The sequence below is a fragment of the Pteronotus mesoamericanus genome, unplaced genomic scaffold, assembly GCF_021234165.1.
Source record: "Pteronotus mesoamericanus isolate MK-2021 breed Mesoamerican mustached bat unplaced genomic scaffold, CSHL_Meso_final contig_2, whole genome shotgun sequence".
NCBI lineage: Eukaryota > Metazoa > Chordata > Mammalia > Chiroptera > Mormoopidae > Pteronotus > Pteronotus mesoamericanus.
In genome coordinates this window covers 24028069-24055329 of record NW_026555084.1, presented here as the reverse complement: position 1 = coordinate 24055329, position 27261 = coordinate 24028069, and the positions used below count along the sequence as shown (strand labels likewise).

Genomic DNA, 27261 nt, shown 5'->3' with positions numbered 1-27261 from the left:
GGAACGATAGGCAGGTCTGCAACCTGGGAACAAGGAGCTGGTTCAGACCAATAAAGCTACAAGTGACTGAGTCAAGTCAATGAAGAACAGCAGTCAGGCACTAAAGTGTTGAAAGTACCCAATTTGAAAATCAAATGCACCCCACTACCCTATCAGTGTGGGGGTGATACCAATTGACTTTTAAAACCTTTGGTCCTTCAAAGTCCATCTGGTATACTTCTTTCCATTGCTACCACTGGGCACGTCCCATACACTTTGTTCAGTCACCACCTCGAGCATGCCATGACCTTGCATGCCAGCTGGGGTCAAGTCCAACTCACAGTCCAGCTGTGAAGCATGAGCTTCAGGTTTTCAGGCCCACCTTTGGACCCAACATGGTTAAGTCCTTGGTGCCAGAAGCTGTGTCCCATCCCTTCCCGCCCCCTGCCCTTCCCACCCCCCTCCCATAATTTCTCATGAGAGGTGCTTGCAAGTCCCATATTTGAAACAGATGCTCCAACCCCACCAGGAGGTCAGGGGGTTATAATTACATGCAGCCATACATGTCTTTAACTGTCGTTCCTGTGAAAAACCTTGCAGTTTGTTTTTTTAAAAATCAAAACATTCACATAATCTCATGCCATCCAACACAAGGAAAACACGACCACCTCCCCTTTACCAAGGACAGACCCAAGCAAAATAAAATATTCTCTAAATTTCTTTGCTTCCACTTAAATTGCATGTTTTATTTCTCCCAATCCCAGCAATAGCACAGAAGCCCCATCATGTCCAGCCCAAATTGGTTTCTAGTAGGCTAAGATCCTGGGATACCCTTATCAAACTAACTGATGCTAAAGGCTCCCAACCCCCCCGCACAAATGCGTCTGCAAAACAGATGGAAGTAAACAGTGCACTGGCTTAAATGCTTCATGTGTCAGCTTGACTTTACAATGCAATTTGCATCCTTAAAACTGACAGTCTGGAGGTGGGAGGGGTAGTGTGAGGGAGAGAAACTGAAATCGCCTATTAGCTCACCCTTTCACAACATTAAACAAGAGACCAAGAGAGAAATGGTTCCAACATTTCACCACATATATTTCTTCTTATGCAGTCTAAGCTGAGAATGCCATGTAAATGGGTCACTGCGAAATGCAGCAATTTAATTTTTTTCCAATCAAAATAAGAAACAAACCAGTATGATCTCATTTCTATTAACTTTTGAAGGTTTACAGCAGTTAAGGTATTTTTGCTTCTATGTATGAAGGTTAAAAAAATCATTTTTTCCCATAAAATACAAGAGCAACCAATTTCACCATCGAGTAAAAGTAAAAACTGGGATTCTTGTTTAAATTAGTCCAAAGTGGCATTTAGGATTTAGTTGTAGCTGCTGCGCTGACACCATGACAAACCAAAGTGTAGGGTTGGGTCTGGTTTTGTTTCGGTTTTCTTTTCAATATCCAATGCTCATGGATTAAGTTCTGGAAATGTTCCAATTGTAAGGCAGGGATCTGTTTGGATTCCACCACGGGTATGCTCCTTGGGTTGGATGCTGGAGGGTGAGGCACATTTTGCCGGACCCATGTCGACTACCTAGTAGTCATCAAGGTCAAAAAATTCATCGTCTCCTCCTTGGTATTCCATTCCCTGGAAATCTACTCGGTACCGCAAGATACCTGGAGACAGAAACCAAAGAGTAAATCAAGCATGTTCACAGAATGCAGAAGGCCCAATTCCCTTGCAGAATTATAGAAGGCAAAGAGGTATTGATTAAAAAATGTCCCTGGCCCTGGCTGGGTAGCTCAGCTGGTTAGAGCATTGTCCCGATATGCCAAAGTTGTAGAGTTTGATCCTCAGTCAGAGCACATATAAGAACCAACCAATGAATGCTTAAATGAGTGGAACAGCAAATGGATGTTTCTCTCTCAAGTCAATTGGGGGTAGGGGGGGTAGGGGGAGTAGTAACATTATTTTGGGATGTCCAGAAAAGGCCTTGGCCTGACACTCTGGCTTTAAGTTTAGTTTTCCAATTGGTCACTTACCTCCAATTCCACCAAATCCTTTCACAAATTGGGATCCTTCTTGTGATTTATCTGTGACAATTTCCAATGTAGCTCCAAATTTTTTATAGTTGTTAGCAAACCATTCCAGCAGGGGCATGCTCTCAATTAGCTCATGTTCTTGTCCTGTCTTCAGGGTGACCATGAGATATAGAAACAATGGGATTAGAGTATATCAAGACGTAGTGACCCTCAATCCTGCCTGAGACTGTTTTCCCTCTCATTGTGTGTGTGTGTGTAAAACTCTCTAAGTAAATTCTGGTTTCTGGTAACGTAACTGTAATAGCACAGAATTCCTATTATTTCAAAGAATACTGCCCAGGCTCTAGTCTCAATAATGAAATGTCAACATACATTTCGCAGTTTTTCAACTTACGGATCCTGTTGTTGTCTCTAGAAGCCAGGCTGCTGTGCACTGTCTCTAGGCATTCAATAGCCCAGAACAGACAAGCCACAACTGCTTTTTGGAGCAGCCTTGTCAAAACAAACAAACAAACAAACAAACAAACCCCCCCCCCCACCACCAAACTTCATCTTGGAATTGGAGGAAGCGATCACATAAACGGACTTTTGCTGTGTAAGTGGTACCTTAAGCCACGGTGATGCATTTAGACAAACCTGCAGAAGCCACTTCAGTAGAAGAGCTAATATAGTGAGTGAAAACAGCAGCACAGCTTTCATGGTGCAGGACAGATGGATGAGAATATTTAACTACTTTAAACCTAAGGGACAACTTGGCCTCCTTTGTTGGAATCAGACTGGTATGTAACACATAGGAGATGACCACTCCTGTTGCTCTTAACTGACAAATGTAAGGTTTAGTTTCCCAGGCGTATGGATACTCTATGTTGCCAGTGCTCTAACATATGGATTTATCTTTCCTTGCATGTATCACTGAACCAAGAAAACAATCACATACCTCTTTGTCTGTGAAATGAGATTTATCCTTCTCTTGTTCTGGAGTTAGATAGAGAATTTTCTCCTCTGTAACATTGGGGGGAAAAATGTGTTAACCTGGTTCTCATACAATAAGAAGTGTAAGTCCCATGAGCAGAGTTAGGTTAGATGAAAGGGCTCTTGAACTCATTCTATCAACCTTTTAAAAATATTTTATTAGTTAGCATGCACTGCGTGTCTACTGGGTACCCTGGCTCCTATCATGAGGCAACACCAAAGGCATTCAAGATACAGTCCTCCTCTAAACAAATTTAACAACCTTAATGAGACATTTATCAGTTCAAGCAGAAGCTATGCAGAATTATGCTACAGAATGAAAGAGATGGGAAAAAGGTACAGATCTGCCTTCTGATTGCTCTGCCATCAGCCATCTTGCTTAATCTCTACCCCAGGATTCCTGAATACATAGGTCAGTAACAAAGAACAACCTGATTTTCTAATTCTCATACCTTCTGTGCCTTGGCAATGAAGAACGTATCTCATTATATCAAGATTTTCATAGACTATTAGAATTTCTACAGCTCCCATTTCTAAAGCCTTTAGTGTATCTTCAACTCCAAAACAGTACTTGCCCGTGTCCTGGCTGATTTCATCAAAGTATCGTCCTGTGATTAGGGAGAGGTTAAACAAGGACATATATTAAAGTTTTTTTTATAGATATAGACACTCTTACACTCAAAATCAGGAAGGCAAAAACCCAACTTAAAACCGAGTAAGTGTCCCAAATCAGTGAAAAATGATACCACTGGTTGAAGCCCCAGAAATTGACTCTAAAGAGGCAATAGCTGGGCCAAACACAGAACCATCTGGAAATGTATGCGCCAGTTAAGTCAGAAACAAAGCCAAATGGTGGCCATACTAATCTTTAATTCAGGCTCTCTCTTTATCACTCTACTACAGAGGATAATTAACATGAGAAATAAGACTAAAATTTGGTTCCTGTTGTCAAAGAGTAAAAATAGTGGAAATATAAATACATTATTAGACCTAATAACTAAAGAAATGTTAAAAATGATTCCACTGAGGAAGATCTTAGAGAAAAATGCTAAATCTTCCTCTTACCTTTTCAGCGTTGTTTCATACAATCATGTATATACATATAAAAACATTTCACAGAATAAGTAAATAAGTTGCATTTCACTGATACCTATTAATTTCTTCTCTTGAATAAATTTCACGTTGGAGAGGACTTCAGTAGATAACTCAATAGCTTGGTTGAATCCATTTTCACCACCATAGGATATATCAACTAATTTTAAAACTTTTGATTGCAACCTCTGACACACACAAAAAAACATAATTAGTACTTTAAAAACACCTTCACCAAGATCCACTACCTCATTTTTTTCTTTTTCTAAAAAAGTTTATTTATTTATTTTTAGAGAGGGGGAAGGGAGGGAGAAAGAGGAGAGAAGCATCAATCGGTTGCTTCTCAAATGCCCCAAACCGGGGACCTGGCCCATAACCCAGGCATGTGCTCTGACTGGGAATTGAACCGGTGGCCTTTCAGTTTGCAGAACGACGCCCAATCCACCGAGCCACGCCAGTCAGGGCAAGACCCACTACCTCTTAATGGCATGCAAAGCTCAGCAACGTGATCACTGAAATCTAAAGAAGGAGAATATGGGGAAAGAGCCCAATTTATTCATTAAATTAAATCTCAGTGAGCAACACTGCTGGGATATACTTCCCCAGCCAATCATATAACACATTGTATTAGACCTATAAGAGGCTAACTCATTAAATACAAACAAAACTAAATTTCTTGTGAAGAAAAGGGAGAATTATTAGTTCCTGCTATCCCAGGTGGTATAGTGTAAGACAGCTTCTTTGGTGAGCCTCTATTATAATGTTACCAACCCCCTTACAACGAGAACACCTTGGGAATGTGTTTTATGGCCAAGCCCAAGTCATAAACCAAAAGATCTTTCTGGATTAAATTATTTTGGCTGAATCAGCTCTGTTGTATCACTGCTTTACTTACCTCCAAGAATAAATCATAAAAAGGAAAAAAGAGGCCCTAATTTTTTTTGAAATCAAACTCCATTTTAAAGCCAAATAGGGTAACCCACTTGACCATGGGCCTCCACAGGACCAGAAAGATCCTATCTAAACACGGCTGATTTCAAAAGAGAAAAGGTCCAGAAAAACGAAGGGGAATGTTTCCCAATAAACACCTGAAATCCTAACAACTCAGAGACAGTAAAAATAAAGACGTGCATGTCCCGGTGCTCAGTGCACTCACTACTCCCACCCGGAAATTACATAATGGAGCATTTACTTCTCACCTGATCAAACATATCAGATTGACTTAGTTCAGTTTTAAAGTCAGCCGATCCAGCTAAAACGAGACCAGCCACATTCACTTTGTCCCCAGAAATGAACAGCTGCACAGCAGTCTCAGCTACTTTCCGAACATAGTTATGTCGTTTTTCCATTCTTAAACGGGCAAAACGCAAGGCTGACTGACCTCCTCTACCTTTGACACAAAAGTGGTGAGAGGAAAAAAGTCAATGATTAAGTACAAGATGCCCTGCTAATTAAAAACTAACTGAATAATCATGCTCTTATCCCAAAACAAGGAAAAAGAGAAAAATCACTATTTCCTCAACTAAATTAGTTTGGCATAAACCTTTAGTTGTTTCCCGAGAATGACTACTAATTCTGTTATCGAAAGAGCCATAAACACCACTAAGTAATTTCATGATACTTCTCCCATCATCTACATACCCAACCCCCACCCTCTGTCCCATACAATTTGTTTTCTTTATTGCCAAACACAAAGCAAATGGGCTAATGTTCTCTTACTATATTACCATGTTTCTTTGGGAGATCCACAGTGAATTTGTGCAGGACTTCTCTTGTGTTTCCTTGGAGTGTGCCAAAAAGTGCACCACTACCATCTATTACAATGAAGCCAAACTTGCTATCGTCTGAAAGTAGTGCTGTAAGAGCCTGAAAAGCAAACACAAGTACCATTCAATAAATCCCAAAGTTCTGACAGGGTCAAGACAAATTCTGAAAGGACATATATGAGCCCTTCCATCCCTCTCATAATGGGATGAATATCATAGAAAAACCATTTTATGAAGTAATTTATAGACTTCAGCTATAAATATGTAACACAGACATACTTGAATTCCTGATGCAGGAAAAAGCCAATGATATTGATGTGAACACTGACCTGGGCACATGATTACAAAATCCAGAGTTATAGGTGCAAATCTGTCCTAGTTGATTTAGACTGATGGTAGTGTATGAACATAATGTTCAAATTAAAAGTCTAACCTCCAAAAGTTGACTTTCTATTACCATTAATAACCCCAGCATTAATTGGAAGTTCTCTTTATAGAAAATATCTTGTAAATCACCTCTAGAGTATGACTACATGAGTAGAAAACCCAGTCTATAGAAAGATCTTCTAGTTTGGAAATGTTTCTTTAACTCCTACGTCTTAGGCATCACTAACGATCTTCTCAAGATACAAAACTCAATTCTTAAAAAACTTATTGTTGACACTATTACATATGTCCCCATTCCCCACCCACTTTGCCTACTTCCACCCAGTCCCCACACCCCTTTCCTCTGGCCATCACCACACTGTTGTCTGTGTCAACAGGTTATGCCTATGTGTTCTTTGGCTAATTCCCTCACTTTCCTTCATCTAGTCCCCTGGCCCCACCCGACAGCTGCCAGTCTATCCCATGTTTCTATGCCTCTGTTTCTATTTTTCTCATTAGTATATTTTGTTCGTTAGATTCCACATATAAGTGAGATCATATGGTGTTTGTCTTTCTCTGACTGGCTTATTTCACTTAGCATATAATTTTCAGGTCCATCCATACTGTTGCAAAAGGTAAGAGTTCCTTCTTTTTTTTTATAGCTGTGTAGTATTCCATATGTAAATGAAATCACAGCTTTTTTTATCCACTCATCTACTGTTGGGCACTTGGGCTGTTTCCAGACCTAGGCTATTTTATTTTCTAAGATTTTATTTCTTTATTTTTAGAGAGAGGGAAAGAGAACATCCGCCTCTCACACGCCCTGAAATGGGGACGTGGCCTGCAACCCAGGCATGTGCTCTGATTGGGAACTGAACTGTCAACCTCTTGGTTTGTAGGATGATGCCCATCCCACTGAGACACATCAGCCAGGGCAGATCTTGGTTATTTTAAATAATGCTGCTATGAACATAGGGGTGCATACATTCTTTTGAATTGGTGTTTCAGGGTTCTTAGGATATAGTTCCAGAAGTGGGATCATTGGGACAAAAGGCAGTTCCATTTTTAATTTTTTGAGGGAACTCCATACTGTTTTCCACAGTGGCTGTACCAGTGCACTAGGGTTCCCTTTTCTCTGTATCTGTGCCAGCACTTATTTGTCGAACTGAACCCAATTTCATTTTAAAGGCATTATAGCTAATGATTCTGAGTTTTTAAGGGAGAGCTCTCCTTCTGGGCTAGTACAGTATCCCTGGTATTTCTGCCTCCTGAAAGAGCAAATAGTTAAATAGTCCTGAGACTCATAGATGGGCAGGAATTTTCATAATGGAGTTTGAATACCATAGACTTGGTAGATGACTAATTGCTAGGTGGCAGCCTGTTTAGAGCTAAGTAATTATCCACTCCATTTTAACTAAGAAGAAAATAGCATCTTCAATAATTGACTAGAAAGCAGATTAATCCCTAAGAATCAACCAAACCATGCCTGATAATTAGCACTAAGACATAAATATTGCACGTTAAAAATTTTGCTTTACTGAAATGATCCCTGTTAGGTGGCTTGATTAATTTAGGTTTTCAACGAGTTTGCTCACCAAGGAATAGACTTATCCCTCATTAAAAGGTGTAATTATCCTGATTAACAGGAAATAATTTGTGTTGTGCAGTATGTGCCACATTCATATCTACTGACATATTAACTAAAGTGAAAATAAACAAAGCTAGCAAGAATAAATGGTACCTTGGAAGATGAAGCCAACTGAGTTAAGTTCAAGCTAGATAACATGTGTACCAGGTACTATTTAAATCAACAAGATTCAAAATCTGCTTTCATCCAATCAGACACAGGAGAGTGGGACAGGGTGGCAGAGAACCTCCCAATGAAGGTTTTTGCTGGAAGATGACTGTTATACCCAAGAGAAGAGTCTTGACCATCCACACAATCAATCAAGAACCAACTGGAATTGGATTTCCTTTTGAGTTAGCAAAAATCACCCACTGAATGATGTTGACAAATGTCAGCTCTAATTCCACTGTAGAGAGTTTCCCCTATGCTGATGAAAAGCAAGAGATTGAACTAGGAGCCAGCTGCAAATTCCTGACTGTTCTATTGTTGACTGATTTAGGTCACTCTAATGAGGTTTCTTTTCCACCCTGAAAGTTCATCTTATGGCAGTTCTGTCACTCAAAAGTTGTGCGCGCACGCGCTCTTTCAGTCCTGTTACTAAAGATTTTATAATTTCTGAGCATGAAAACAAAGTGTTCAAGGAATACAGGCAAGTATCATGGGTACACAGGGTGAAAGGGAGATCACATAGCCAATTATTTCTTCACCTCTAATTAGTTCTCCAAACCCAGCTTACCACTTTACTCAAACAAGCTGAATGATGTCTGTCAGTGTGTTGTAATAAATGTAAACTCTTTCATTTTTTGAAAATAGCCAAGCTTAGCCCTGACCTGTGGGGGTTCAGTGGGTTGAGCGTCGGCCTGGGAACCAAAAAGTCACTGGTTTGATTCCCAGTCATAGCACATAGGCCTGAGTTGTAGGTTCAGTCCCCAGTCAGGATGCATGCGAGAGACAATCGATCAGTGTTTCTCTCCCTTCCTTCCCCTCTCTAAAATAAATAAAATCTTTAAAATAATTACTTTTTTAAAAAATAAAGAAAATAGCCAGCCTTATAAAACGATACAATTATTTTAAATCTGGCAATTCATGAAGTTTAACAGTTACCATAGGGTCCAGAAATTCCACCCTTAGGTACATACTTTCCCCCATGAAAACATGGTCACACAAAAACTTGTATGTTCAAAGCAGCATCAGTCATAATAGCCAAATAGTGGAAACACAAATGTCCATCAACTGATGAATAGATAAATAAATGCGGCAAATGTCTAGTAATAAAAAGGGATGAAGTACAGGTACTTGCCATAACATAGAAGATGAATCTTGAAAACATTATGCTAAGTGAAAGAAGCCAGTCACAAAAGGCCACTATAAGCAAATCTACAGAAGTAGAAAGTAGAGTAGTGGTAGCCAAGAGAAGAGGGATTTTGGGGTGGGAAAATGGAGAATGGGAGTGATTAATCACTAATGGGTTTGGGTTTCTTTTTCAGGTGATGAAAATATTCTGTGCTTGAACTTCTTACCTCTGTATGGAATTTGTTGTCACACAAATACAATGATGTATTAATTGGTTTGAAAGGTTCAAAGTCAATGTTGACTTTCTTTTCCTTTCCTTCTTCTGTTACAATTGTACCACAGTAAACAACCAGGCCATTTGGAGGTACTGCAAAGAACACAAACGATTTCTCTACTTAAACCCACAGCTAATTTCTGCCCATTAACAGAAAATACACCCACAGCCTACAGTCCCTACCCTTTAAATCATAATTTTAATAAAGCAGAAATATCTATGTACTTTTTAGGCAGAATTCTATCCTGGATTTTGAAACTTACTCAATATTTTAATACTAATACTACTTAACTTTCAAAAAGTAACAACAACAACAACAAAAGGTTAAATTCCAAGGTCAAAGGGACATGGCTGAGAAAGTTGGCTAAAGGAAACACTAGTGACTAAAAGTATCATGGCAAGATCAAAATACAACATGTCAACATAACCAAGACAAACAAAGCAGGAGAATAATGATTAAGCTCCAGATTACCTTTGTTATAAAGTTTGAGTCTTTGTTGTACAGATGTAATGGCTCCCAGGACTGAAAGGCGGTTTACTCGTGACTTAATGTTAGATGCAGTTCCAAACTCATCTGCTAACATTTTTGCCACTCGCGATATCTGGTCTTTGGGAGGAATGATCAATGATATCATGCTTGTGCCATTGCTGTGGAAGAAAGAACAACATCAGAGGAATCATGTAAGTGAAGAGTTAATAAAGGGAACTAGAGATTTCCTTAAAATGGTAGAAACAGATCACTCTCAGTGACCAGCAAGGTAGGGACTATATTGGTGTAATCAAAGAGCTAAAACACACACTTTCCTTATTATAGCAGCTCTTAATCTTGGCTGTACATTAAAACCACCCGGGGAGATCATTCTAGGTGGTTCCTTTTCAAAAAAGGTTCCTGTAAGTTGCATTCCTTAAGGTATTTTTCTCATCTCTGACTTTTAAGAAGAAAGTTTAGGAAATGTAATGAGCTTTCATTAACAACCAAACTGCATGGAAAATTACTGTTTACGAGATTTGGATCAAGTAGACTTCAGGGAACCTGGACACAGAAAAAGAAGAGTGATTGCCAACGTGGAATGGGGAATAACTGGTAACGGGGACGGGGAGGGGGTTTTCTTTTTGGACTGATGAAAATTACACAGTGGTGATCATTGCAAAACCCTGAGAAAAACAAAAACAAAACAAACAAAATACCCCAGTGAACTGTACACTTTAAAAAGGGGGTAAATTTTATAGTATGTAAATTATAACTCAATAAAGCTGTTATTTAAAATATCTATGTGAAAAGACTCAGTACATAATAGGATACTTCCTTTTAAGGTCTGTTGGTCTCTTAACCTGACAGCTTACTAAAAGAGCCACAGAACATAAATTGTTAATTTTATGTTTAAAAACATTAAATTATCAATTTTATAAGGAGAATGGGTAGTAATATAAACAGAAACTAATCTATACCACACATATACATAGGAAATTAAAAGCCCTAAATCTGCCCTGACCATATCTAATGGCTGACTTTTTAATAATATCTACAATATAAATTGAGCTGATTTATATTTTAAATGCAAAAGTGGCTCTGATATGAGCAAACGCATGTTAAAAAATGTGATAATCATTTTATAAAATGTTCCTACTTGTTACTTTCTGAGACTGGTATAGATTATGCCCTTAAAGGTTATGACAAGTTTAATGACTGTAAGTATTGTATCATGGGAAATGCATGAGGGCTTTCTTTAGGTAAAAAGAGAAGACTGTCAAAAATGCCTACACTTTCCACTAATTACTGAGCTTGCATACAATAGTCCAACACATCAACTTTAATAGAATTTTGATCCAAGGGAAGATGGCAAGAAAAAGAATTAGAAAGATGGGTACAATGTCCAGTCAAATGGGCTTAATGTGCCAAGTGACAAAGACATGGAGCAGTCAGGGGAACAGTAACAAAAATTAGAGAAACTCCTATATTAGCTTTGTACTTTTAGGTATTTGAAAATGGAAACATCTTCATATACTAAAAATTTCACAAATATGCACCATGGAATTTATTTCTCCTCAGCATTAGCACTAGAACAGGACCTCATTTACACAAGACCCTGCCTTCTGAAAGTTTTCTCCCGGTGATAAATTCCACAGGTCCTCTTGTCAGACAAGTCTTCTTTACGTGTGGGCAAGCTTTCTACTACCAAAATAGTTACTCTCAGATTGCCAACTCTTAGCTCCAAAACCAGCATTGTTTCTGTTGGGGTTTCTACTCAAATCCTAGAGGGCTGGTTCATAACTTTTGCAACACTTTCCCCAATGAACATAAACTGATTAATGACAGTACCAGGTAAAGTATGGTGTGTGCTCAGTGCTGCCACCCCTTGGATAGGGGAGCAAGTATTCTCCCAGAGAATCAAGCAAATTTATGATATGCAGTTTCAGTTGTTATCACAAACACAAGCAAAATGATCATAAAACAAAGCTGTTTCCAAGAAACATTTCATATAAATCTCCAAAATGCCAAACCTGACCCACAGCTATTTCTTCATTTACATGTTATTCCCAATATTCAAATCAGCTCAAATTTCAATATAGTACTGACTAACCAGAGTGACCCAGAACAATCCCTTGCTTGTGTGTATGCAGGAGCACACACAAACACACACATATGAAGTCAGGTGTATCGCTCTCTAAAATGTTTTTCATTTTAATTTTCACAGCACAACTACATAAAAGGAACTTTTAAAAACCAGGACAAATTGCCTAGAAGTCATAATATCAGGCACAAATAAAATTCTATCTGTGGCCCTGTTCTAGTTTTTGAACAAGATATAAAAAAATTTCCAAATAAAAAAACCTGGTATCTTTTGTTACAAAACCAAAACAAAACCAATACCACGAACAGCAGCACCAACAATCTCTTTACAGCCAGTGAGTGTCCTTTGTCCTGTTTTTAAGCTGTCATATGTAACTGCTTTTCTTCCAATAATTTATTTTGCTAGGCTTCTACAGAGAAATTAAAAAACAACAACAAAAAAACCTTTTTGATAATTCTTTCTGGGGTTATGTTAGACCCTACAGGCCAAGGAGGAGAAAGGAGTTTGCTCTGGAAGTGGCTGGAAACACTGGGCAAGTACATTTAACTTCAAACATTGTCTGGACTGTAGGTGCCACCTACCAGTCTCTACAAAGATTGTCAACTTATGCAAATGTATAATATGAAAATATACAAGATTGGGGAAAAAAAGAAGATGGGTAAGTTTGAATGCTGACTTTACTGGCTTGTGCTTCCTTTCAGATTAACAATTCTCGAGAGCATATTTCTTCACCCTAGAAAGGCTCCTGGAATCTTTAGGGACCAAGGAGTTATTTCTCAAAAGGGCTCAGTTTTTAAAAGCTGACGTGCTCTGATTTACAGAGTTGTTTCCTAGGAGATGGAACTAGCGAAGAGGCAATCAGTAGAGAATGGAATGAGAAGGGGCTACAAGGATAGCAGGAGCAAAGGCTCAGAACACAGAAAGCAAACAGGCCCCAAACCCCAAAGGACGGAAAGTTTGGGAGCATTTGAGATCTTGTTCCCCAGTATATGCCATCAGTTTGCTCAAATAAACTCATAAAAATTCGGGGGGCAAGGGGGGAATGGAAAGTTTGAGGCCAGAGAGGATGTTGGGACAAATTAACTGAGTGAATCCAAATTGCCTGAAGAAAATCCTTAAAGCAAGATAATTATATTGAGGACAAAGCAAGGACATTAAGATAAGCAACTACTTACTTCCTACAGCAGATAGGTTAAGAAGATAAGTACTCATTAAGCAACTTCACTGTACAGCCACCAGAGTTGGGCAACCTTACACTCACATTTAAGTAACTTCTGGAGGGGACAAAGTGGTGAAGATACCCAAGAACATAATCTCATTACAGGACTCCATTTAAAAAATGGTTCGTAAGTGCAGCTTGCCAAAATATTGTTTGGTAGATTTCTACCAAGTTGCTAAATTTGAAACACTACTCCAAATTAGTTTTGGTCTCTCACTCCTTTTGAGTTTTGACTAATGCTCAAAAAATTACCCGTACACTCTGGCCAGGTGGCCCAGGTAGTTGGAGCATTGTCCCATACACCTAAAGGTCATGGGTTCGATCCCCAGCTGGGGTGTTTACAGCAGGAAACCAATCAATGTTTCTCTCTCACACTGATTTCTTTCTCTCTCTAAAAATGAATAAACATAACCTTAGGTGAAGATTAAAAATAATTACCCCTCACTAGTTTTCCCTTGTGACGCTCCTTACCCCATCGGGGGGAATCTCATCTGTGGGTAACTTTAAAAGGTTCTAAATTCATCTTTATTGTAAGACACCTCACTGGCAAAGAGGAAACAAGTATTAAATGCATGGCTTCTACTTTACAAATTTAAAGGTTACTCATAATCTCTGATGTTTTTTATCTTGAGTTTAATACAAGCAGATTAAAGTTTTTTCCAGGAAAGTTTCCAAACAAAATAAACACTCATTTACCCCACAGGCAAGCCAATCAAAAGTTGTTAAACCAGTTTGTGTAAACACCAAAATAAAACAAAGGAAGATGAATATTTCACTTTAAGGTAGAGTGAACAACCCCAGAAAAATACAATAAAAGCAAAGAGCTGCTGACTACATATGCAAACTACATCCTTTTAAAATTTTTAATATTTTTCATTCACTCTTCAGCTTTGTCATCATGTCCCTTTTCAAAATCAAAGGCACTCATTCCAGAGCCAGTGAATTATGAAGGACAGCAGTAACTGATATGCAGGTTGTAGAAACTGAGAAAACCAAGACACAACATATAACAATGTGCTCCAACGTAAGGCTTTCAGGAACCTCTGCTCTCAGATTCTTTCTTGTCTCATTTTAGGGACACTTTCCCTTATCCAAGAAGGTTCATCAATGCTTCCAAGTAGAGCTCTAACTTCTGAGAAATAAAACAGCTGGGAGAACGGAAGTAGTAAATAGACTAAATGTGGAGGATAAAAAAAAAACTAGACAAAGCTCAGAAAGGAAGAGAATTAAAAAAACAAACAGCTGACAGCTCTTCTTTCCCTCACTCTCGGACTGTTGAAGGAAGTCTTCCTAGGATGGGAGGTTAGGGTAGAACCACGAAGTTACTCATCCAATCCAAGGTTTCATGGCCCCTGAGCACTATGAACAGGGAACCATTCAATGGGTCAGTGGAATTGTCAGGACTAGAATGTCTCTAAGGAAGAAAACTCAAGGTGTTTAGAGCAAAGCCTGGGCTGTAGTGTCTCTGCGTGTGTAACTTTAGGGAGTTCCAGACTTTGGATGCAAGGTGCGTTTTGGTCAGTCCTAGTAATAGGCAAACGAGAAAATGCAGTAAGCACTCTTTGACTTGTAAATATCTTATGAAAGCTCATCAACATTACCAATGCTCAAGAACACTTTAGAAAGGTAGGTGTAAAAAAAAAAAAAATGTGGTTTCTACAAGCTTGTCCACTGACAAATTTGCATGAGGACCCTGAATCCTTGGAGAGTTTTCTAAAAAACAAACATAAAACCCCCTGAAATGCAAAAAACAAATAATCCAGGTAGAAAATGAGCTCCCCTTGCATTATTCTAATTCAATAGGTCTTGAATAGGGAAAGAGAGAGTGGTGACTGTGGGTAAGAGGGAATCTCAATTTTCAAATAGAATTCGCTAATTTCTAATGCACAACAAGGACTGAGAACTAATGAGTCTGACTTGCTTTCTACACCTTTAAGAAGAAGATGTCTTGACCAGCTGAAATCAGAGATTCCATGACTTCACCCCCTCCTAAAAAGAAGTTCACAGGTGAGTTGCTGTCATTTATACTGGCACTAACAACCAGTGAATTGTCAAGGCTCAGAGATGTCCAACTTTTCCTAGGCAGAACACTCACTCCTCATGCAATGCCTTGCCATCCATCTCATCACCCCGATATAATAAAATAAAATTACTTTTAGGTTAGGACCAGAACAGTTTAGAGACCACCCACTACACTCTTTTAGTGGAATTTAGGGTATCTGCTCTCCAAAAAGCTTTCATCTCAATGTCTCAACCCCACCCCCACCCTGCACTGGCTGAAGGAGAATTTTTACTACTTTTACGTACAGAAAACTCAACAGTGTACACTTTTATCTCAGCTTCGCAATGTGAGCCACTGACTTTGGACCCAGGACATTGCCTCCCCAGTGGCAGCAGGCCTCATCATATCTGTCATTGTAACTGATCCAGATAGCTTCCACTAGCTTAGCCAGAGCTCCTTTGTCTTCCTGTGGACTAGACACTCCATCCTGACTTTCTCCTTGGTAATGCAGTAGGGAACCATTTTACAGTACAGGGCAGGCAGGAAGACAACCAGCTCGAGGGGATCTACACCATGTGCAATCACACGACTGGGACTTCTTGTTCTCCACCGGAACGTCTTGTTAACACTGGTGGCAGTGTTAACCCCTGCTTGAAGGACAAGCGGCCTCTCAGTAGGGACATCACCTTTGCTGGTAGCTTTTTTCTCAGCCAGGGGCCAACAACCTCTGCTTCTCTTGCTTTGTCCCTGGCCTGTTCTTGTGGATCAGCTTAAGCAGTTGATTAGCTGTTTAGCAGTCCAAGGCCTGGGTCAACTGGTTAATGGCAAGAGCCACTTTAGATGATTATGGAGAACAGCCCTTTGCTGCTGCAGCCTAATGTAGCAGGACCATTTGACAAAGCAGGTGAGGTTCCTTTTTGGTGGGATGTCTTGTCCAATGCCAAAATTCTTGGGTCTTTTCTCAAATAGGGGATTTACCACCTTCTTGACCTCCTGCTTCATGACAGCAAGGGCCAGTGTCACCTTCTTCCCCTTGAGCATATGGGTTGTGCCTAGGATAGAGATGGCTAAGGTTGCCACCATACCCTTTTCAAGCTCACAAAACTTAAAGCTCAGACCAGCCCTGGCTGGTATGACTCAGTGGATTGAGCACCGGCCTGCAAACCGAAAAGTCACTGGTTCCATTCCTAGTCAGGGCACAAGCCTGGGTCGTGGGCCAGGTCCCTAGTTTGGAGCATGAGAGGGGCAACCGATCAATGTCTCTCACACACAGATGTATCTCTAAAAACAAATAATTAAAATCTTAAAACAACAACAAAATCCCCCCTCAGATCATTTCTGGAAGTTGATACGCTAGCCATATTATATGGATCACCAGCTGAAAATCAGCATCTCTCCTATTTTACAACCTATGTCCTTATTTTTTATTCATCAAGGGGTTCAATTTTTCTTCTTTTACCAAATGCACACAGCTAAGTTTGAACTTTGAGACTAAAGTAATCTTTTTGATATGGATTTAGCATGGGGAACAGAATAGGAGGGTGGTTATGAGTGCACAGAACTTTTAAAATCAGAGAGATTTTGGTTCATGTCCTGTCCTATCTGTGTGTAGGGAAAACTAAACAAAACCCTTTGGGCCTCAGTTTCTATTTACAAGGTTATGAGGATTCTATTAAGATAATATATATCCACAGCAAAGGAAACCATCAACAAAATAAAAAGACAACCCACATAATAGGAGAACCTATTTACCGATATATCTGATAGGGGTTAATATCCAACATCTATAAAAAACCTAGAAAACTCAACACAACCCCCCCCTCCATCCAATTAAAAAATGGGCAAAGGACCTGAATAGACACTTCTCCAAAGAGGGCATGGAGATGGCCAACAGACATATGAAAAGATGCTCAACATCACTAACGAGAGAAATGCAAATTAAAACCACACGGAGGTATCATCTCGCACTGGTCAGAATGGCTATCATCAATAAATTAACAAGTGCTGGCCAGGATGTGGAGAAAGGGGAAACCTTTTATACTGTTGGTGGGAATGCAGACTGGTGCAACCACTGTGGAAAGCAGTATAGATACCTCAAAAAAATTAAAAAATGGACCTGCATCTTGACCCAGCAATCCTACTTCTGGGATTGCTAGGTCAAAAGAAACCCAAAACAATTTGAAAACACTTAAGTACCCCTTATGTTCACTTCAGTGTTATTTACAATCACCAAGATAAGGAAGCAGCCCAAGTGTCCATCAGTAGATGAGTGGATAAAACAACCATGGTACATTTACACAATGGAATACTACTCGGCCACAAAAAAGAAAATTTCACCCTTTGTAACAGCATGGATGGATCTGGAGAACATTATGCCAAGTGAAATAAACCAGTCAGAGAAAGACAAATACTATATGATTCCACTCATATGTGGAATCTAACAAACAAACTGAATAAGCAAAATAGAGACAGATTAATTGATAGAGAGCAGGATGACAATTATTGGGGGAGGGTTAGGGGGTGGAGGGATTGAGCAAAAAAGGAAAAAGGACACATGGACATGAACAACAGTGTGGTGATTGCAGGGGGAAAGGGAGATATAAGGGGGCTAAATGGTAATGGAAATAATACAATAAAATTAAGAAAAAAATATATTAAATGCCCTGCATGGATAGTAGGTAGTGTGCATTGAATGGTAACTAGATGGAACTCTAGCTCCTTGTGCCCTATCCTCCTGAACCTTTATAGTATAAGTTAGAAAGAATTATCACAGCACAGCTAGAAGGGGGGGAAAAAAGACACTGGTAATTGGTGTTGAAGTCTTATCTGAATCTAAGTCAAATGGGGGGCAGGAGGAAGAGGTTAATTCTGTGGTAGACGGTGATCACCTTTACTGGATTATAGGACTTGCCAAATCTTCCCAGAGAACAAATGCCCCAAACAAAAAAATGTAGTTCAAAACAGCATGGCCAGAACACCAGAAGCCTTTTTGTAATTTACCATAAGGGGGTAAAATTCATTCCCCTCTAAAACTTTAAACAGTTATATTATGTAAAAGCTTAAGTGGGCTCTAATCTATAGCTGTAGCACGGGCGCACTATTTTGATAAACCTACAATCAGTCACTTCAAAGACCTGACCTGTTTTCTCTTCCACTAAGCATCAATGAAATAACACATTGCTTATACTAGGTCTATACAAGCCTTTTGAGAGCAGAAATCATTTTAGCATTTAGTGGACGTTCCAACATTTGATGAATGAATGGTTAATTTCTAAAATAAAGCAGCCTCTACCCTAGAGGACAGGATAACTCAGCTGTCCCAAAAATTTTCAGTAGAAAAGTTTACATAGGTTCATTTTAGTATTGCCCTCAAAAGCACTAGGATTACTCATTTATCCACAACAAAAATGTATATGCCTGATGGAGTATTACTTTTTCTACAAGTACAGACATTTACTTTGTCTTTAAAAAAATGTTAACAGCTTCACAAAATTAACCTAGTGGAATATTCCACCAGGGAGCAGCAGAAGCTGGAAAATTTCCCTAGTGTTCTCACATCAGCACAAAGCCAGGAGATATCAATCACAACCAGCATTAGGAAATCACTACCAGTGTTCTATATGGGATCCTATAAATGAAAATCCAGCTCCTATCTTTCTTGACTACTATGTAAGTATTATTCAAATAAAACAAAAGCCATCCCCTTCCTGTTCATCTTCTTTCTCATATACATATAAGCTTCTAGGGAGGGATTTAAAAGTGACTTATTTCCCTCATCATGGATGCTCATTAACAAAAAACATGTTTAGTACCCAAGTTTTTCCTAGGATAGAACTGCAAACAGCATGGCTTTTTTTCCCTTTCTTTTAAAAACTTGTTATGTACTGAGAGAAGGGGAGAGAGAGAAACATCAATTTGTTGTCTCACTTACTTATGCATTCATCGATTGATTCTTGTATGTGCTCTAGCACAGGGACCGAACCCACAGCCTTGATGTATCAAGATACTGCTCTAACCAACTGAACTGCCAGGCCAGGTCTGCCTGTTTTCCTTTTATCTTTGCTCCTGGATCCTGGGTCTCCTCCTTTCAGAAGGGAATGGGAGATGTTTCTATTCAGCAAACAAAATGCTAATCAAAGAGCAAGAGGCAGTGTGGTACAGTTAGGATCACAGGCTTTGAAATCAGAAAAGTACAAACAGAATCTAGCAATGCCCCTATCTGTACTTGATTTCTCCAAACCTAATTTCTTTGTCCATGAAATGCAGTAATAGCTATCCTCACAGAGCTGCTGTAAAGAATCAAAATGTATGCTATTCAACTCATTTTTAGAAAACCAGTTTCATTATTTGATTAAAACACATCTCAGCTATGGACCTACTAACTCAGTCTTTCCTGAGGATTCTCTTTGCTTAAGTGGAGTCATAAAGCCTTAAGATGCCAGAAAAGGGGGTAGTCAAAAAGTAAAAGTTTTTTTCATTTTTCAGTAAAAAGCTCAAATGTCCAGAGATGGTTAAGAAATTAGTGTTTGGGGATCAGTACAGTTTCATTACTCGCAAACTAAAGTTTATTTGGGCTGAAAGCAAATCGTTTTGGAATGGCCATAAGCTCTGCCATGTCCACTTTACCAACAAGGTATGCATGCACAAATGATCTGCACTATTTCAATACCCTGACAGCTTACCAACCATCAAACAACACAAAGCTTTTGGATCTAATTTTAAACTAACTGGCTTTTAATCAAGAATGAATTTCAATTATAATTTCAAAGTTGCAGATCAGTTACAGCTCCACTCCACCACTGTATCAATGATATTGTCATCAGTCAAAAAACACCAAGGCCCAAAGTAACATCCTTTGACAATATTTGCCTCTCCTAGGAAATGTGCCTGAGTAGTGACACAATCTCTTTTGGTTTCTGAGACTTACAACACTTTATTAAAGAGCCAAATCATCTGCTTACACTACACCCCCTTCAACATGTACTGTTATTCTGTACGTAACTAATTTAGGGCTGAAAATGGTTCTTATCATCACACCAGGGTTGTGAGCCAGACCTTGTTCTCACTGTATTACATACTTCTTCCAAAATGTCTAGTGCCCAGCCCTGATTGGTGTGGCTCAGTGTACTGGGCATCATTCTGCAAACCTAGGGGTTGCCAGTTTGATTCCTGGTTGGGACACATGCCTGGGTTGCTGGCTAGTTGGGGGCATGTGAGAGGCAACCAATCAATGTTTGTCTCCCTCTCTTTCTTCTCTCCCTAAAAATAAAATCTAAAACAAAACAAAACATCTAGTGCTCAACTCATAACAGATGTTCGGGGAAGTTTGTAAGCTGACTGATTAATAGTAAAAATGCATTTGCGGACTTACTTTATGCCTAGATGCGAGTCAGTGGAAAACCCAATTTGGAAGCCCACAGATAGGACATGAAGACACAAATTTTTGCTTTGACTTGGATCACTCTTGTAAAGGAGACCTCAGTGGACTGAGCTCCAGTTTGAGGACCAAAAGGTTGCCAGTTTGATTCCTAGTCAAGGCACACGTCTGGGTTGAAGGCCAGTTGGTGGCATGAGAGAGGTATCCAACTGCTGTTTCTCTTGCAAACTATGTTTCTCTTCCTCCTTTCCACTCTCTCTAAAAATAAATAAGATCTTAAAAAAACAAAACAAAAAGAAAACTAAAGAAGACCTTAGAGAATCAAATGAAGACTTACGGGACAAATATCCCCCAGTTATCTGTATGACAAGCAGTGTTGGGCATCTGAAAATGTGAGGTCTTCTGAACTGGGTAGAAAGGATGATAACAAGAGTAAAAAGTATACACTGGATGAAAAGTCACATGTCTGAAAACTAGTGTTTATACAGTAAAAATATAAAGTAACTTGGAGGGTTGAAAAAAGGACAAGCAAGGATATAGACTTAGAAGGTACCTATCACATAATTAAGTAAACTTAAAAAGAGAAAGGCCTGCATTAAAACACAGAAAGCTTTAATGTCTATTTTAATGTTTTATCTATTAGAGAATAATAAAATTATAGCTCTTAATTAGACTCAATCATGCTCTGGGTTGAGAATACAAGCAAAATCATTCTTTTTATTGATATCCATTCATTTAGATTCAAAGGAAGAAAAGTATACCTATTCTGGGAAAGTGAAAAAATAAAAAAGGGAATTTTCTCTTTCTAACAGACAGTAGGCAAGGGTTCAAAGTGTGTCCAGTGGCATAAGATAAAGTTGTCATCAGGGAAACTTCATTATGCTCTAAGAGGACAATGCCCCAAAGTGAGAAACCTCATAATTTCTAATGGAAAGAAGAGCCTTGAACCTCCCTAATCTCTCTCCCCCTCACTGAGACCTGGCTGTTGAAGAATAAGAAACACCTACAGAATGTATCCCAGAAGGTTCTATTCTGAGATCCCTGGAGAATATGCTGGACTGAAAAGAAATTTCTATTGTCCTAAATTCTCAGTTGAACAGTTCTAGCAGCATATCTAGGAAAAGACGTAAATTTCTCCTTCTGACTCTTCAATGGGATTAAGGACAATTTAGACCTGCTGCAAAATTGACATTTTAAATTATCTCAAATCTGAACACCTTCCCAGTACCAGGGGCCACACTGAGCACACACTCAACCCCAATCTCAGAGAAAAAGGGCATTCTACAAAAAAGGGTCCAGCTGATGTGGCTGTGTGTGAAAGGTGGGGTGGGGGATGGCCACCTATAACCCAGACTGCAGCAGGCCTTAAATGGTATTCTAATTAGGTACTCTTGCTTACCTAGGAGTGTGTCCAGAGTAGGCCTTCCTTTCCTGGAAGGGTAAGTATATCTGCTATTACAATGAGAAGTCTGTCAGGAGTTGAAATTCAAAGAGAGTAATTGTTCATTAGGTTCACAGTGCATAGAACACCATGCCAGAATACAAGGGCTGTTAGGACAAGTTCAGAGTTAAGGAAGGCAGCCTGAGACACTTGAAGTGGCCTGAGGAACACCACCACAGCCTATCAAGTATACTCCTTTCTGCCCCTCTTCCCTTTACTACCTCTTAAAATCATGGCCTTGAGAACATTCCAAGTGTCATTTAAGTGAATGTTCTGTTAATCAACAATTTTCACTTGGGGAAGGTACTCAAACACACTTAGTATTTTTTAATTTATTCAAATTATATTAACAATTTGTACATTTTGTCTATAAAACTTTTACAAAACCTAGTCAAGTACCTCTCAAAATTACTAACTTTTATTTCAACGCAATGTAAGGAATTTTGTGGCGATTAAAAAAATATTACATGGTATAATAAGTAAATTTGGTCTGTCCCAGGCTTTCAATAAAGCTCCTGAAATCCTTAGAATTCCCTGTGGGAGTGCTTTTGTTAATCATTAGGAGTCCCTTTAGAGCACATCTAGGTTTTTGCTAATTAAGTGACTTAGAGTGCGGGGTCTAAGCCTCGGGATGGGGTTGGTCACCAGAAAAAAAAAAGTGCATCCATGATCGGAAATATTAGCTCTGTCCACGGACTGCAGGGAAGGGGAAAGGGAAGTGGTGTGCTACAGATTAAGCTCTATAAAATTCCTGAACAAGGTATATTGATCCTTTAGGTTGGTAATCTAGGTGATATACCCCAGTTCCAAAGGCGTAGAAATGCCCACAGTCAGACCCGTCCAGACCTTGTCCTATGTATCTCTTCATCTGGCTGTTCATCTCTATCTTTTATAGTATCCTCTGTAAAAAACCAATAAATACAACTAAAGTGTTTCCCTAGTTCTGTGGGCAATTCTGGCAAATTACTGAACCCCAAATTTATAGCATGTCGGTCAGAAATAGGGCAGTCTTGTGGTATTGAGCCCTTTACCTTGTGGGATATGATGTTAATTCAGGTAGTATGAGAAATGAACTAAATTGTAGGACACTCAGCTGGTGCCGGCTAAGAACTGGAGAATAGCTTGGTATGGGGAAAACCCCTACATACCTGGTTATCAGAATTCTTGAGAGAGTAGTTTCCTCCCGCCCAGTGTTACATTTGGAGGCAAGAAAGACAGTCAAGTACAGGCAAGTAATTTCTACTTCTTTCAAAGTCAAGGTATCTACAAGTTATTTTTATTTAACTGACATGAAAGAGAAGGAGGGAGGGGCTAGAAGGAGGGGAGAAAGAGAGGAAAGAGTGATAGCTGTGCCCCCATCCATCATGCATTGGTTGATTCCTGCAAGTGCCCTGACTGGGATCAAACCTGAAACCTTAGCATATCAGGATGTCACCCTAACCAACTGGGCTACACAGCCAGGGCTACAAGTTATTTTAACTAAACAGTAAGCCTTAAAAATACCAAAAGACAAAAGACGACAACCAAATGAGGTTTACAAACTTCAATGATCTTCACACATGGGTTAACTGACCCAGTCCTCATTATATCTGAAATATACAAGGTTCCTTGCCAAAGAGAAGTTAGTATTTTTTAACACCCACAGACACAACTTAGCCTAAATTAACCTTGTATGTTCCTCTGTCACATTCACCACTGCTTTGGTTACAACAGACTCTGGTTATGGTTTTACTACCTGAAAATCATAAAGTGTCCAACACTATTTCTGGGATTACTTCTTGCTGGTTCAGGAAACATTAGGAAAAAAACCACCACCCAAATTTCCCACCTACCATTCACCTGCTTTAGTTTCTTATTAAGAATACCTGCAACCACCATTCTACTCACATGGCCTTTGTTCCAGTTTTGGCTAATGTACACATTTATCCTCATTAAACCAACCATGGAGAATATACCAGGAGAAATCATAAATCAGGAAGAAATTCCCACTAACTTTAAGTGGGACTTATGTAGCAAAAGAACTGGTTATTTTACTCACACACAAACCGAAACATTCAAACAGACTTTTCTAAAAACTAAATAGGGATGTCCCACTTAACTTAAATTCAAGTTAAAACATGTAACACCCCTTTCAACTCACAATTCTATTAATCTATCCCTAAGTTGCACTGTCTAGTGCTAATAACCACACTTAAATACCACCTCAGTTTTGTCCTGAGACCCAGACTACCCCCAATACAGATTCATTTTTGCCATCCAGTTTGTCTCTGAAGTCCATTACATTTCTCCTTAAAATATTTTAGCACTGGGTAAAGAAGAAAAAAACACTCTCACTGTACACTACGATAATCTGAGTCTGACTGTAACACAACTCAGCCATGAAAACACAATCTTATTATTCCTGAAAAGAAATCGGTATGTACTGGGAAACTTCTGAAGCAAACAGAACAAACTTGTTACTCCCTTACTGATACCTAGAGATGGCCAAGATTTTAAATTTTCATGGGCTCAAGGTGCAACCAAAACCTGAATAAAAGCTAAGTAGGCAAAGTAGGACAAGATTATCAACCACCTTGTTTAGAGGAAAACTACTCCCCAGTTATTTTGAACAGCTTAATCCTAAAACATCCAAACTAACTCCATCACTTGAAAGAAAACTTGTACATAAGAACTTAATCTTTAGTGAACGCTGCTAATTGAGGGAAAAAAGCCTTTTAAAAGCTTTAAAAGGGCACTTAAAAGTTAGAAGTGGCTAGGAACAAATAAGAATGAGGTTCCTAAAGCAGTAGAAAGAAATGTTGTTACTTACAAGCAGTGTTATTTCTTCAATGTCATTTCACTGAGACAACAAATTATAGCTGTGAATTCATAGTCTACGCTTCTGAAGAACATAGTGTCTGTCAATTCTAAAGTATGAACGTGCTTCCAAATTAAATGAGAACAAATGTATAAGTCACAACCAACTTTAAACAACACTACAAGAGCAATTTATAAAAAATGCCATACTCAACCGAGTGAGTCAACACAACAGAAGATCCTAGTGAAACAAAGAACTTGGCTAATTCCTGGTAGTGCGTTGTTATGGGTCATGACCTATATTACCCCTACTGTTCAGTATTCTCACACTTGGGGAATGAATATTCATTTCACCATGTGGCACAGAACTATTTGTGTACAAATTCCTGTAAAATTATTAACTAAGTCTGAATATTCTATTAAATTCAAATAAAAACAAACCTAAAGAATAAAAAATAATCTGCTACTTCAGTTCATATCAGAGTGAGCCAAAGCCCAAGTCACCAAATAGGGCCAAACTTTCAGAAGCTTCATCTCAAGCCGGACTGTCACTAATTCATTAAGAACAAAGTACTATGGCAAAACCAGTCTTAACTTTGGGCCTTCTGCGGAACTAAGTACACCTTATTTCATAAGGTATAACAATTAAGAGCTTAATTAATCTTACTGTGAATCTATCAATCAAGGACAAACCTGGGCCTGAAACCAAAACGTTCAATTCCTCAGCTGAAAACTTTCACAATGGCTCAGGACAGTCACTCAGCTATTCTAAGAATGCTCAGACCCACAAATGTCCCCAACAGTTTTTTTTTTTTTGGCCACTTCCTATTAGTAAAAAGTTTCCACGACTGGGAAAGGAACAAAATAATTAAGAAAACAAATACTTCTGACATACCTTTCCCAAACGATTAATTAAAAAAAGTAAAATAAAGTAAAAACAGCATATAAAGCCAGTTTTACACTAGTTTACCCTTCCCACAGTGGACACACCTAACAGTTTTTAATAAAAATTTACAAAAGGAGATTCAAGCCCACCTACTTTAATTCTGAATTTCAGCAAGCATCAGGTACTTCTAGCCTCAGAGGGTCCAGAGGGGCCAAAAGGGACCCTGTTGTATTCCTATCAGCAGCCCCATAATCCGGATTTTTCTTGGATATACCGATATAGATTCGTCAACCAAATCCTCCCCTACTCCCTCACCCCTCACACGTTGGCATTTTCAGTTTATAGGTGGGTCCTGGAATAACTAAAACAAGGAAGCTCCGGAGTAATTAGAGGATTTAGAGAAGTCATCTTGGGAGAGTCGCAAGACCCAGAGAAATCGGGGGATGTCAGGAAGAGGTTGTCCCTGACCACCTCGCCTTCCTGCCCCACGCAAACTTCACCCAACCGGGTCCCAGAAGCCCAGGAGGAAGAGGCCATTTTAATGAGCCCTGGCTGAGGAACGTGAAAGAAGAAGGGAGGAAATCAGGAAAGGACGTTCGGAAAGGAGGCCGAGTCCTTTCTCCCAACAGCACCCGAACACGGTGGCAGCACCTGGAGCTCTGAGAGAGAGGAGCTGGACTCAAGGACCTAGGAGGGGTACAAAAGTAGCAGTGGCCTGCCACGAGGGGGTCGAGTGGTCCGAGCCCCGGGACGGGGCCTCTTACCCCAGGCGGGGGAAGGACCCCTTCTTGGGTCAATCATGTAGACCCTAGCCCTTGGGTCAGGGACAACTACCCAAAGGTCCAGAAGGCGGGAGTTGGCTAGTGCCTGGTTCTTCTCATCCGGCCATGCGGCGCGGGGGCGGCCATCCTGAGGGGTCCCGGTACCAAGAGGGCACGGGGGGGCTGGACGCAGCGCTCACCCGCGGGCCGCCTCCAAGCTCTTAATCAGCTTCTTGATCTTCCAGATCTCCACGTTCCTGTCCGCAGCACTGGGGTCGTCCGCCATCTTCTCGCCTCCTCCTCCCTAGAGCGGCCCGGCGGGGCCCGGAGACACCAAGACCACAGAGTTAGCGCCGCCACTGGGGCAGAGCGGCCCCCTTCCTTGCCACCCCCCGAGAGGCCCTCCTCTTTCCGCCCCGCGCGACCCGCCGTAGTGGTCTCTGGCCTTTCCCTCCCCCTGGCTTACCTAAGGGCCCAGTCCTGGGCGGCAGCGGCTGCTCCTCCCCGGCGGCGGCTCCGCGGCGGCGGCTCTGACGTAGGACACCGGCTCCCTCTCTCCAGGCAGCTGCATGTGTTGCAATCCGCTCACATGGGGCCTGTGACATCACTTCCTCCGCCAGGGGGCTGAGTGGAAGTCGGCGGGCGGAAGGGAGGGGGCTGTGCGGAAAAGGGAAAGGTCGGCGCGCGCCGCGACTTTCCATTGGCTCTCTGCGTCGTGGCCAACAATGAGCCTGCCGATTGGCCACAGCTGAGACCGCGCTGCCTTGTGAGATAAGGCCAGGGGCGGGACGTACTATC

At 40.1% G+C, this 27261-nt stretch overlaps 1 protein-coding gene and 1 pseudogene across 1 annotated transcript; both read right to left on the bottom strand.

Annotated features, from left to right (window-relative positions):
* Positions 1-695: 695 nt before the first annotated feature.
* Positions 696-27060, bottom strand: ETF1 (eukaryotic translation termination factor 1). Its single transcript, XM_054568388.1, has 11 exons — positions 26930-27060; positions 26664-26767; positions 9881-10056; positions 9362-9501; positions 5810-5948; positions 5282-5472; positions 4141-4270; positions 3443-3598; positions 2956-3020; positions 2019-2166; positions 696-1652 (listed from the first exon to the last, which is right to left on the bottom strand). Exons 2-11 carry the CDS (start codon positions 26747-26749, stop codon positions 1570-1572), a joined length of 1314 nt encoding a protein of 437 aa, XP_054424363.1. The 5' UTR covers positions 26750-26767; positions 26930-27060; the 3' UTR covers positions 696-1569.
* On the bottom strand, positions 15334-16499 carry LOC129066650 (60S ribosomal protein L7a-like; annotated as a pseudogene).
* Positions 27061-27261: the final 201 nt, after the last annotated feature.